Raw genomic sequence first — 14,465 nt, 5'->3', positions numbered from 1 at the left:
TTCATTGATGATCATTATATTAATAGTGTAATTTTTCGCAATTTGAAAAGAATTTACTAAACTATAAGTATTTCCAGAGTTATAGTTCACATAAATAAAGAGTAAACTGCGTAGTTTTAATCGATTAAAATGAAATGATTGTATCAATTAATAGTTGGTTATTAAAATTGAATAATACATTTTAAACTAATAAATTGCAACTTGTTTAATTTGCTTATAAGAGTTGCTACTTGTATAGACATTGCAACTTTCACATAACTTATGCACCACGCAGGTAGCAACAATAGGTTAAATATAAACAAAGACCAGTACATGTATAAAACTCTAAACATATGTGCACAGATCCATAATAACATAATTATAATTATGCTAACAGATGCCACTTGATCATGCCACTTTTCATTGATATAATGTTTCAAAAATTGGATGGGCTAAATGCTCTTTGTAATTAAAGACAAATGTTCTAAAGTCTTGGAATTTAATAAAAATCCAATTTTAAGAGGTTTCGTAGGGATTTTTTTTTTTAATGTAAGACTCCAGGTCAAACTTTTCGACGTGGTAAGATTAACCAACACTAACATCCCTAACAAGCTTTCAGTCAGCAATCAGACGGTCTGGAGGATCAGGAAACGAATTGAAGCTGGAGATAATATCCAAGAAAAAGCTTAAAAGTGGTCGAGCGACAAAACTCACTGCAGAATGTTCTTGCTAGGCCTTTGAAGCTAATCCAAAAACAATAATGATTGATCAGGCTAGGAAAAAGTCATTGACATGTACACATTGTCAAAAAAAATTACTGGTGCTAATGCTTTAAGACTTCGCAGACTACCTTTACTTAGTAAGGTAAAAAAAAAAAAAAAAAACATGAAAAAAACCACTGGCCCTGTAAACGCATTGGGCATGAACTTAAACATCATGTAAAATTGTAATTTCTTCAGTGATAAAAAAACTTTACTATTAATACTATAATTAACAGGAAAAAAATAGTTTTTAAAGCCTTGATAAATCCTGGGAAACCCGTATCTTGAGAGAGAAATCCGTTTCCCACCCTCTACACCGTCTGGTTGCTGACCAAAGCATGTTCTTTGTATTGGTACTGATGTGGTCGGCCAGAATAGAACAGCAACCTCCTTTCTTTTGGCGTCCATGTATGAAGGTACAAATTACTCGCGGCTATTAAAATAGGCTGAGGAGATAAACAAGGACACCTGAAAGAATTACTCAAATGTCGATCATCAGTTTTACTAGTAGTCCCACAATGACTTACAATTATATCTCCGGCCCAAATCTTCCAGATTACTCTCCGTCTATTATTAGCGAATACGAATGTTTAATCAGATTTTGAATATAATATAATACCTTAGGAAAGGATGTTTACTGCTCAAGAGTTGAATATTAATGACAATAACTGAGGAAAATAAAAATCATTTTTCAGTTGAACTCAATCTGCGTTCAATCCGAGGGGATTCCTAGAGGAAGAAATATATATTCCTTTATGTATGTATATGGATTTCACACAAGATTGCTAGGTCAGATGGAATAAATGTAATACTTTAATGTTTACTTATACTTAATCAGTACAACTCCATCTAACCAATTAAAGGAACATTAAAAAAAAATAAAAAAATCAGATTACCAATTCCAACAAAAGCGGGCCACTTAAAAAACATACATGATTTACATGACTAGCCATAAGGCTATCATAATCATTCATATTTGTCTCAAGGTAATTGATGATTCACTTTGTTCAAAAATTGAAAAATCCTTCATGTATCATACATATATATAACTTACAAATCAAATACAAATATTTCAGATTTCAATTATTTATGTGTATTAAAAGAAACATTAGGTATGTTTATTTACAGACATACTTATGTTCCTAATACAAATATTATTTATTTAAGTGCATACATGGATATGAAAGAAAATGCTAAAGAAATACATTAGATGTGTACAAAGCAGTACGGAAAAGCTCCGAATAGTCTTATTTGAGTACTATATTCGTTTTATTGATAAACCAAGGCTTGTAAGCATTTTTTTTTTGTTTTGTTCAGCGTTACGCGTTCAGCTATTATTTCTGTTCTGCGTTCCGATGATTATGTAGAACTATATACACTGTGCGGTAGCTAATTCCGACATCCACTTTGATAGTGTCCGGGGGAACTCATTTGAAGAACTAGGTTTCAAGATTTTTAATACAATAATCCTCCTTACTTATTATTCAAGTGAGCTACACCTTACCAAATCGGTTAATTCATTGTCGAGATGGAGGCCAAAAGGCAAAGTAAAGTCGATTTGATTTGCTCCCAGCACAGCAACAATGTAAGAACACCTTGACCGTGGAGTAGTCGAGAAACTCTAGGAACGACCGTTACCTTGCCTACGCGGTCAATGAGGTTCTCCTGATATACCAGACTTAGTTCCCAGTCTCCATGACCTTGCTGGAAATCGTAGCATCATACGTGAAAGTTTGCCCCACTATTGGTTCCTGAAAGGCCTGAAAATCGGAGCCAAGGAATAACAGGATGTCCTCAAGGAAGTGTTTTTGTCTTGGATGAAGTCCAAATACCCAGAGGTGAGCAATGAGTTCCAACAGGATTCTGCCCCGGGCACAAGGACAGGACCTTACAGCAATGGCTAGGGGAGAATCTTTCCGATTTCTGGAAATACGATTTGTGGCTTCCCTCCGTTCCCGAATAAATCTTTCTAAAAAAGTGTTAATTTACATCAATAATTTTATACAAATTTGTGCATAGAATATATATTCATTTAATTGGAATTGCGTAATCATTTCTAAATAAATTATTGTTATGTTTTTTGGTGACATGACAAAGTAGGGACTGTTCTGTTCCCCATCCCAGCGTTGATTCACTAAAGATCTAATGCCGAGATGTAGTGGGTGTTTATGTCCAAGGGTCACGTCGTCAAGGTGTGCACAGCCTTCAGGCCAAGGTTCGAGACCATGGTGGTGGTAGAGGGTGGCTATTTTGAGAAGTAACTTTGTAATTATTGGTCTTTAAAATTATATATAGCCCACTCGTTGAACATTATTTTGTTCTTGATGAAGTCGATTTTTTTAACTATGGTAAAAGGTCACGTTTTGTTGTCACACACAGTATATAAATGATACCCAAAAACAAGAAATCCTATGAAATATTGGAAGATACCTAATTAAATTAGCCACATCTCGCCTCGAAAAAGCCACAACTCTCTTTAATTGGACATAAAAAAATCAAAATTAATCAGCTCTCTTTTATGAAAATAACTTCCAGTGATATTGCTATCATAAACCCTAATTAATGGGAAACTATACTACGTCCATCGCAACATACAAAAGCAGAATTTATTATTTTTTGGTTGCAATTGGCTTACATTTATGGCTAAATGATGAGCCTCGGCCAAATGATTCAGAATTATTGAACTCTTCATGTTAAGGTTGAGTACTATTAACTTTTTTGTTCGATAACAGCCTTCAAAAATCTCCTTTTTAGCAAAAAAAAAAATCTGTTCCATTCATTGAACACACGTTCCATGGAACGACTTTCAATTTTGTGTTTCGTTCAAAAGCCTGGATGAACCTAAAGGGTCTGTGGAAAGTGGTATTAAAAGTTTGTTAAGATATTAATATAATATTCAACAACTTCCTACTTACGTATGTATATTAAATGTAATTGCAAATGGGCATTTAATGCTTTCACAAGAGTAGTTGGTCTCAATTAAAAATATTTCCAATCTTCTAAATGATCTGTAGGTGTCGCATACAGTGTGAGAGTTAAAATCAAGGACTTGACTTCCAATCAATCTGGATAACTTTATGATAAATATTTTAAAATACTACGTTATGTTAGTAAGAGTAGGGAATAATCCGGCTGATAAACAAAAAAAAAATCTAAAATAAACATTTATCAGTATAAAGGTGAAAAAGGATAGGCTGATGGATTTTCTCCACGCCCAAGTGAGTATCGATGAGGTTATGAAGGTCGTAAGATCTTCCCAGAGTCATGTTTAGAAGATTATAAGTTTAGTAGCTTTAGGTCAAAGTCTTGAAAGGTCCCCTGGGAGAGGTAGACGCCGGGAAATCTAAATCCTAGAGAACAAGGATACTGCAATCATAACATGTCAAGCCAAGTCGATGAGGCAGTATCCTAAGGCCCTCAACGCCAGTGATTGGAAAGTGAGGAGTTTCGTGAAGGACTTGGTGAAGGGGTTCTTATGTACAACTACTTTGCCAACTGATTTCAATAGCAACCAAAGTCAACCGGAACAAGAGGCCCAGAAATTGTTGAACCTGCTTGGCAACCCTCCTCCCAAGGCTAGTACTACTTTGACTATGATATTTGAAGCGTAGTCGAGAAGAAAGCCTCTGCTACTCGTCACCAAAATTTGGATACACTCCATTGAGCAGTGTTGATTGGCCATGTCTGAGGCCTTCATCAGGAAGTTTAGAAGAATATAAATACCTATATATCAATAAAGAAGTATGTGATAAAGCCGAAGTGTGACATTCCTTTTCATTCTTGCAAAAGTTTACCTATTTGTTTGTTATCAAAAGTACAAGAAAATAGGAATAATGAAGAGAGCTCGGGTAAAAAAAAAAAAAAGATTCATGGTAAAACTACAAAAAGAACACAATCTTCAAATTTCATATTTTTTTAACACCCTGATTATTCTTGAAGTGAGAACACATAAGTATATAGTAAGCGTTAGTGTATGTTCATGAAAGATGGGGAGTAACATGAAAGATTTGTTAGGGAGTTTTATGGGTAGGTCCTTGTGAGACTCAGAGTAGGATTAAGGATTGACATCGGAGTAATTTTTGTACATGTCTTTTTTGTTGATTCGCTGCCTCATAAAGCTGATTATAGCTAATCCAATAAGACGTCGTAATTGTTAGGTAGTTCGTCTCGCAAACATTCTTTAAAATGTCGGGGAACCCACGTCATTTTTTGAATTTTTTTCAAAGAGCATCTAAGCATGTGTTATTTTCTACAACTATAATTATATCGATGGACTGACATATTTAAAACGGTACTATACTATATTTATATAGGAAACAATACTCGGAGATCCACTATACCATCAAAAAATATGCTTGACAATGATATTACCTCTTAAATTTCAGACACTAACAAATTGATTTGTTCATTTTAAAAAGCTAAAATAAATAAAGTATTTAAAAAAATCATTATAACTATAACAAATAAGTGCATGTCATATGTCGTTGACGACATTTATTTTATAATTTTATTCGAAAATTATAGAAATACCAATATCAATATTGGTGTCGTAAGAACACAAATCTGCATCAAAACCCTTGCAACCATATAAATCCTGCCCAAATGTTACACAAGCTCTCAAACTTTCTATTATAGGTCCCATAATGCTAAACTTCATCATAAATTGGACATGTATAATTTTAAAACTTACCAATTGGCTGTTGATTTGTTAGACTTCTTCAAATAGTAATCTTCAAACCTAAACAGTTTTGTCTTTTCAAAATGAGGAAATTCTGTGCTTTAAAGTGTTTCTTGTCTGAATAAATTAGAACGACATTTGTTAACGTGTTTACAAATACATTTTTTTTCTAGCCCTTATACTCTAAGAATAAGAAATATTTTAAGTGACAGAACCTATTCATTTTGAAAAGGAGAATTTTTGAGGTTTCAAGATTATAATTTGTTAAGCTCTTAGATATAAGTTGTCCATTCCAAACACGTAGTGACGTAGATGTGGAAACTCACCTTTACTCATAACTAGACAAAGGATTTTTGAACAATTTTTCTGTTCAAAAAGAGCAAAATAAGAGAACTACAATTTTGAAAATTGAACACCCAAAATATCAAAATTGAGCAAATTTTATTTAAAGAAAAATACAGTTTTATAAAGACAATTCAAAGTAATTTGTGATGTTTTATATTTAACATAATTTATTTATAAATTTTGCTATATTATGTATATCGACAAATCAAGATTTTAGAAAGATTTTCTTAAGTGGATTTTTGCTTTCGATCAGTATTGGTAGTTTAAAACATACTACAAGACCATTCAACGTCCACATTAGTTTTTTGGGCTAATTTGAAGTTTGCAAGATCTTCAAGAGTCTTTTTAGACAAATTCATCTCTTCAACACCACCGCTGACTATATGTCCAACCTTTTAAATCAATGGAAGATCATGAATTTGCAATTTGATAAGAAAGTATTTCGCATTTGTTACAAAATTCAAGAGGGATTATTCAACAGTCAATTTTGTGCTAAATGTATCCTTCCTCTAATTGACTCAATTCCTCTAAATGCTCAATCACTCACATATCCAATTGTGAGTGATTGAGTAGTCCCTCACAAAGCTTAAGTCTACTCATAACATTTAAATCAGTCTTTGCATATGTGGTGCATTGTTCGATCAATAAAAATGACCACTCTTTTTCTGTTAGCTTCTCTTGGAGATAGGAAATTTAATTATTTTTATTAAATAAATTGTTTATTTTTGTTCAGAAAAGGGAAACGAAATTTCTTGAACAACTGTCCCTCTACTTGAGTATATTTACCATAACAATAAAAAATTAATTTAACAGAATTTTTCATTTATTACCAACTCTATCCGAATTTAATTTAATCTATGACACTTTGACTTTCTAGGCATTATCTACGAAAGAGTCTAAAAGAGACTGCAATGGGTGATGAAGAGTTTGAAAAGGCCGAAGAGGAAAGAAAAAAGAACTCTATACCTCCGCATGACATGCCAATTATCCAAAGAGAAATCCAAGCTCTGGAATCATGGATGTTACGACTTATCTCATCTCCTGTACCTGGAAAAAATCTTCTTGTCCAATTAGAAATCCTCCCATGCAAAGTCCCTATTCCCTCAACTCTCAAGACTTCCCTAACATTTGCCCTTCCTGATCAAACAAGGTTTCCTATCTGTGACTTTCCCATTCATTTACCTATTGAGCTTCTTGGAGTCTCAACATGTCTAAAAGTGAGTGTATCTTTTTTTAATTACACTCTTATTTTCTAATGAACTTCAATGTCCATAGGTCCTCATATTAATCATGTTGGAGAAAAAGGTTGTGTTTCAAAGTATGGAGTACTCCGTGCTCACCATTAGTATTTTGGCATTTACAAAACTTCTTTATCCATTGGAGTACATGTTTCCAGTCATTCCACTTCTTCCCCCGTCCATGAATGGATCCGAGCAGGTAAGAACTGACAAATTTGTACTTTGGCTCCATCAATATACATTTATGCAAGACTCTTGATATATAAAGGCAGATTATCTCTATAGATAGCTAGGACCCAGGACTGAAGGACTGATGTATTGGTCCTTAAGACCGATGAATGTAAGAAAGATTGGGCCAATAAAAAAACACTGACAGGGGGGAGGGACTGATTTTGAAATCCGTCTTAGGATCGATTTAATACTATACCCAGATAACCAATGTAATTAAAGATCTGTGACATATCACATTTAGCTATTATATTTCTCATAATTGTTAGCAAATGATTAGGAAAAAAAACCTGTATTAAATCTCAGGTGTGGCGACTTTATAAATACAGAATCCATACCTTAACCCCTTTTGCACCCAGGGGACACCAATATCCCATAACTTCAATATTGGTTAACACACTTCTTTTTCAAGCAAATGTTTATTCCGTCTATTTTTTATTTGATAGTCTAGATGTCAAACTATATTTCATTATGATTCATCAAAAGAGTTAATTAGTTTAATTAATTAATTATTTAGAAAGCTACTGAGTATCGTCATTTCTCCATATTTGAAATAAACAACTTTAAATCATTTTTTTTTTTGCAGCAAATGATTTGTTAATCAAATATATAATCGTTTATATATTCTGACATATATATTGTTTAGATCTCATGTATACATAAGACGTTATTCATTTTGGAACTCTTTGGACATTGGTGTTTCTCTATGTGTAAAGGGAATTTCTTTTATCAATGATGTATCAACTGGTATATTATAGTTTTGTTGTGCTGTTTATATTTAAATATATTTTGTTTAATTAAATATAGGTGATATAAAATAAAGCTAATAAAACACATTTTTGTGTGTTGTGTCAGTCCAAATTTATTTGGTCCAGTCTAGTCTTAGGTCCGGTCCTTAAGACTGTCAGTACTAAAAATGTTTAAAAAGAAGAAATAAAGTTTAGTGGCGTCATTAAGGATCGAAATTGGTCCGTTTTAAGACACATATGCAGTCTTTCTCTTATATAAGTATTGACACAAAGCAATCTTACTACCTTTTTACTAAAAAAAAAAACAAGAAAAAAAAACGGACAAAATATGATTAATGTGCAAGAGAAGGTAGATATAAAATAACTTTTGTTGTATCTATGGTTTGTGATGTACCTTTAGCCTAATCAAATGATAGAAATTACTTCCAAAAATATCATTTGTAAAATTTTTGTAATATACTGAATTACTAAATACTACATATTTTATGCAATAGTATCATTTATAATAATTTTGTTGGAAAAATATGAAATAAAAGTCAAATATCTAATAAACATGACAAAAATGAATATTTAAAATGATATTCCTTAAGGATAAAAAACTCCTTTTACACTCTGAGGGACATCAGTGCTGCATAATTTTCTCAACAAATGGGATAAGATATAATTTTTTTATACATTTGAATAATGTTATTATGATTCTAAATCAAATCGAACCCTCTTCATACTTTTCCTTCATAAGTTTGCATTATCATTTTTTTCTCTCTCTTATTTATAGTTGCTTCTCGCTCCAACGCCTTTCATTATTGGAATCCCTACAAATTTTTTTGCATACAAGAGAAATTTAGAGCAGTAAGTATTAATTCAAGCATCTCAAACAATTTGTGAACATGTACCTTTCAATACTACTTAGGTAGTACTGAAAGGTACTGCAAACAAAACACTGCAATTTCACAAAACCAAAAAACTTAGAAAATTGACGTATTGATTAAAGCTAATTTATTTTTCGAAATATATATTGTATTTTATATATTCTATATGGGAACAAAAGCACAAGAACTGAGACCGATAAGCAATATATAACAGTCTGGGTTCGACTGTGTCGGTTCCGGTTCTAGTGGTTCAAGAACCGGAACTGCTGAAAACGCTGGACGGATAAAGGCACAACCTTCGAATTGAGGATCGATAATAATCCAATCTTTATGTTCTTGCTATAAAAGGAGTGGGATTTATCATTATTTTCCTCCTCTCATGAGTGCTTTAACTGATCTAATAAAACGTCATAACAGATAAGCTGCTCTCCTTCCAAACATTCAACTAATTCTTAGGGTTACCAACTTCATTTGTATTCTTTTATTTTTACCTACGGCAGGACATGTTTTATGCAGTTCTAGGAAAATAGACCTGGAGAAAATTGCCCGTTGAAAATTGTCATTTGTGAAAATTACCCTTGTAAAAATTTCAAATGTGGAAAATTACCTATATTACCTATGGGAAAATGTCCTACCATTTAATAACAAAACAGAATACCTCTCCCAAAAACTTGTTTTTTAATTGACAGAACCATCAAGCTGATTAAAAACCACGGCCGCCACTTCACAAAGTTTTTATGTCCCTCCGAATACTTCAAATTAAATATTGAGCCCATGGGTTGTTTAAGACTACGACAGAAACACCATCAAGGTTAAAACCCCTGTCACCACGTCACATAGAATTTGAACTCCCTCCAAATACTTTTAAATGAACCCCAGATGCATAGGTTGACTAATACTACAGCAAAGACATCAAGCAGACTAAAAACCACCGCTACTACATCCCTAAGCATAAAAGCCTCTTCCAAATACTCCAAAATAAACCCCAGACCCATGTGTTGATTAAGACTGCGGCAGGCGGGCCAAAAATGTTATTGACCACTACAAACATTTCACAAGTTATGTAGGCCCATTCTGGATACTGTTAAATAAATTCTGGGTCCCTGTAAATCCTACATATTGTACTTTTTATATGTTTTATCGTAGATCGACCAGACTGCCCCAATTAAAAATACAGTACTACATAAATAATTGTTTTTCTTTGTTACCTGCGAAGTTAATGTACTTTTGAATTTTTGAACCCAAGGGCTCAAGGGCTTAGTTTTCAGAAGGTGGGGGGGGGGGGTGAATACTTTGTTAATTAGTTACAGAGGTTTTAACCTACTTGGTGGACCTGTCATTGCACAAACCAGTTTTTGGAGGGAGGAATTCTGATTTTATTTGTAAATGAAGTGATAACATTTTCCTATGGCTTTTTCAATTTTCTTCAGGGCAATTTTCCGTACACGGTTATATACATAATTGTTTATAAGATATTTTTAGCAATTTTAAGTAAATTACTGGATGAGAGTAAAGTTTTGATTCAATATTGTTAATCCACTTGTCATAATATTCAATTTCAAAAATATATGAATTTCTCCCTCAGCCAAGAAACTACTTTCATTCATTTCTTTCACTCTTCCCTCTCTAAATTTTAGGAATCAACAACTTGAAACATCATTGTAAATACCATGTTTACTAATAAAAACATATTTCAATGAAAAAAAATAACAAATAAGGGGAATACGTTGATTTCAAAATAAAAGACCGCTCGACTTAAAATAGCACTATAATAGGGAGGGACTCACTACTTTTTCTACAGTTAATAGGAAAAGAAGAAAATATTAAGTATGAATGCAAATAACAAAAAAACACGGGGAAAATGTAGTAGGCATTGAAGCTTGTTGCCCATGAAATATGATGAGTCACTGAAAAATTATCTACCCAAAAATAATTAACAACTACTTCGCACAATTAATGATATTTTGTAATTTGGATTTATAATTAATATTTTCTACTGCACCTAACCAACATTTGATGAAGTAGCTAGTCCCAAGCCTGATAAAAATTCAAGGTTATACCATAACACTTTTCCGACTAATGTTTGACTTCCACCACGCTTTTTAATAGTGACGTAGAAGAGTATAAGTGTTACAAAGAGTAGTTATATATCGCCTTCCTTGACTTGTACTATTAGAGTACCGCTCTCTTTTAAACTCTATTACGTCAAAATCTGTCTATCTTGCCCAACAGTCGGTACGGTACATCAAATGGAAAATTCTGGCAAGCCCAATTACATTAAAGTTTAACCTTGTATTTCTATTAACCTTTGTAAGTCCCTCTTTTTTATTTATCTAGACTCAGCTAATAAATAAAACAGAAAAATAACTAATTGATTATTGTGGTGCCCGGTACTGATTGATCCGCAGACAGGTACGGGGATCGGGTATCACTTTTCTTAAGTATACGTAAAGGCTAAAAATAATTATGTTATTCTGATTCATTGTAGATATAAGAAAAAGTTGAAGTACATAACATAATGATCTCTTCCGGCGTCATCCCTCAGTCCACAGATCGAATTTGAATACTCCATAAGAGGCACAAACTAACAACTTTCTCCATATAATAAGATTTTCCGTCTATTATATTCCTAATCTAAGTGTCAATTGTCCGAATATCTCGAAATAGTCAAAATCACTTTTCTCCTACAGCAATTAATGTATTCTCGCCTTCCTTTTGTTAGTAAAATTATTTCCTTAGCATTAAAAAGTTGCAATAGTTGAATTTCAACTTTCCGCTTACGCGGGTGCCCATAAGTGCAGACTTAAACAACGTACTTTTCAAGTTATGGTAACAAAAGCAAAAAACAAACGACTTAATTGGAAAAATATTTTTATTTCAAAAAATTACTTATACTCCTTAAAATCAGTTTTTATCCAATATTTCAAAGAAGAATTGACTAATATCATAGATTGTATTCCCCAAGTTTTCAGGCTATAGTCTGTTTCATGTTCATGGAAGAGGTACCTTTGCAACTAACTCCAGACTTCCCTACTTATCTAAATATGTATATATTTTTGCATAGACTTCTCAAGTTAATAGTTGCATAATGTAATATAAACATGATAAATTATAATAATACTTGCATTTACAAAATGCTTCAATTTGCATACAATTTAATTTTTATAGGATCTAGTTGCAAAACCCCGTTTCATTTAGTGTACGTATTCGATTAAGTGTTTGGAGAAGAAGAAATGTAGGAAATTTAATTTACTTTCTTTATATAATTTGTATTTGTCTTTAATAAATTATAAAAAAAAGACGGAAAAAAGTCTAGTAAAAATTATATATTTGAGCTACATACTTAAAACTTGTTTTTCTTTTACATTCAAGATAAATTAAATTTATTTATTTTTTAGTGACTATTTCAATTTATATGTCAATAAATTTATCTATACATACTAAATGACAAGAGAGTCTCACTGGAGCACGCATGCGTTTTTAAGCATTTTCGGCTTCAAGAACAAGAAACTTAAAACTTATAAAATTCATGAGATATCTATTTTTTTGGACGCTGATTCAGAAAATTGAATAAAATTTATGAAATTTCCCATGATTAGTATGTTTAAGGAGATACTATTGGAGATATTTTAATATTTAAGCATGTGGGCAATGCCTCTCCAGTAGTTTTTTATGTCTCATTAAAAATTTTAGCTTTCTTTAAGCAAAAAATTAAAAGTCTAGACGTGTCTTGAAGTCTTATTTTTTTCGAAATAACGAAGGCAAAGTTTTTGAGGCACGCGTATACAAACTTTGATAAAATTTATAAAATTTGGTGTTTTTTTTATTGGATTTGGAATCTAAATTCGAAATCTACAGAAAAAGTTGCCCATAGAAAACTTTTTCCGGCAAAAGTATCATTAAAAAAAAAGATTTCTAGGTTTAGTACCATACTCGGTGCAAAGTACGATAATTAATCTGAGCGTGCAATGTATTTTTCCAGGATTAGCGTTGTGAGACCACCAGAACATCATTGCTGACATTTGCCACAAAAAAAACGTTAACATGTTTACCAAAGCTCAAAAGTTGAGCTTTTTTCTGGAAAGGGAATGGGGCCCAACATTTTTTAAATACAGATTCTGAATTGCCACCGAAAAAAAAAAATATATATTAGTATCACAAGTTTTCATAAACATGCAATATGTTTGACATTTCCGTAATAATCCCTATAAATGACTCTATTCAACTTAAATCATTGGTTCGTCAACAACAAAGCAAGCTAGAATGATTTTACCAAGATTGAAATAATTATTATGTTCACAATCTTTCACAAATTCCTGCTCATTTCTATCACACCAAATTATTCTGATCAATCGGTGATCAGGAATTGTGTCTCAAAATTCAATATTTATCTTTCGTTATTTCTATTGTATCTACGTTATACAGATTGGGGGCATAAACGTGGCTAGTAAAAGAAAGTCGGGTTTGTGCGGGGTGGCTTATATCTAGCCCGTATAACTGTATAATACCGTTTCTTAAAACACAAATATACAGAGGCAATTTTGGGTTCAAATCATTAGTATTACTAGTGGTATACCTATCCTTATTTATTCGTACCGGTACAGTCTTAGGACCGATTCTATATACCCTTGAGACCGTTCCCTACGACTGTTGGTCAGTACTAAGGGGCGTCCGCAGGGGGAAGGCCTATAACCTTCCCCCAATTAATGAATTTTGTATTCCTACTTGAAAGTTTAATATTTGAATATTTTCAAACAATTTAATAAAAAATTTCAAGTTTTTTTCCACATAATTTAATCGTTTGTGAAATTTTTGGCACTGCATTCAAATTTGGGTCAACTTTATAAGCGAAATATCAAGAATAGGATGTAAAAAACTTGTTTTGAAAAGAAAATTTTAGAAAGGAGAATCAATTTAGAATTGTGGCGTGACGAATTTACAATCATTTATATATTTTTTTAGTTAAGGCTATATAGATTGATTATACAGCAACAATCTTAAGTCCTACTAAATATATCGGCTATTTTATCCTTAAACTATGACAAATTTCAAAGAATATAGCTTATTAATAGAAAATTTAAAAAAATTGTCTGTGAATAGTTTGGATTTTTGAAATTTAATATTAAAAATTTTATACCGTAGTAATAACTCACCAACAAATTATTTGTGCTATTCTTAGTCAATTATTAATATTTCGATACTTTTTCTACGAAAAATAAATAAGCAAAATGTCTTCGATGGTAATTCACACGCACTTACAGGGGGATCCACAGGATTTGTATTTGTGGTCTGGGAGTGGAGATTATCTTAGAAATGTGTTGACTTTTTACTTATAAAAGACGCTTTTTATGGATGCTTTTTTGCCACTTGACACTAATGTTTAGAACCCTTAGACATCTGGGGAGTTACGTCATCATAATTCTTATGAAATGATTGTGTTTGGAGTCCCCTTTCCAATATTAATAGAGTCTAGTGACTAAATAAAAAAGAAAAATATAAGTTGGTAAGTTTTATAGAGGGCATATTTGCTGACAGAGATAAGCTATATTTTCAAAATAGGGAAGCTTAATTGTAATGCAAGGGTAGACTATCATGCAATTGCGCATGCTAGAATTTTC

General features: G+C 32.3%; 1 protein-coding gene across 4 annotated transcripts in view; it reads left to right on the top strand.

Annotated features, from left to right (window-relative positions):
* The window catches only part of Rab3-GEF (Rab3 GDP-GTP exchange factor), a 102,905-nt gene that overhangs the window by 69,540 nt on the left and 18,900 nt on the right, over nt 1-14,465 (top strand). For all 4 annotated transcript variants that reach the window (XM_071887075.1, XM_040707880.2, XM_071887074.1 and 1 more), the window contains 3 exons: nt 6,641-6,980; nt 7,039-7,200; nt 8,754-8,827. In XM_071887075.1, coding sequence (XP_071743176.1) covers nt 6,641-6,980; nt 7,039-7,200; nt 8,754-8,827 — 576 coding nt within the window. The remainder of the gene's footprint in view (nt 1-6,640; nt 6,981-7,038; nt 7,201-8,753; nt 8,828-14,465) is intronic.

This window comes from Lepeophtheirus salmonis, chromosome 3 (genome assembly GCF_016086655.4).
Source record: "Lepeophtheirus salmonis chromosome 3, UVic_Lsal_1.4, whole genome shotgun sequence".
Lineage (NCBI taxonomy): Eukaryota > Metazoa > Arthropoda > Copepoda > Siphonostomatoida > Caligidae > Lepeophtheirus > Lepeophtheirus salmonis.
The sequence above is the reverse complement of the archived record's forward strand: the minus strand, read 5'-3'. Positions and strand labels throughout refer to the sequence as shown.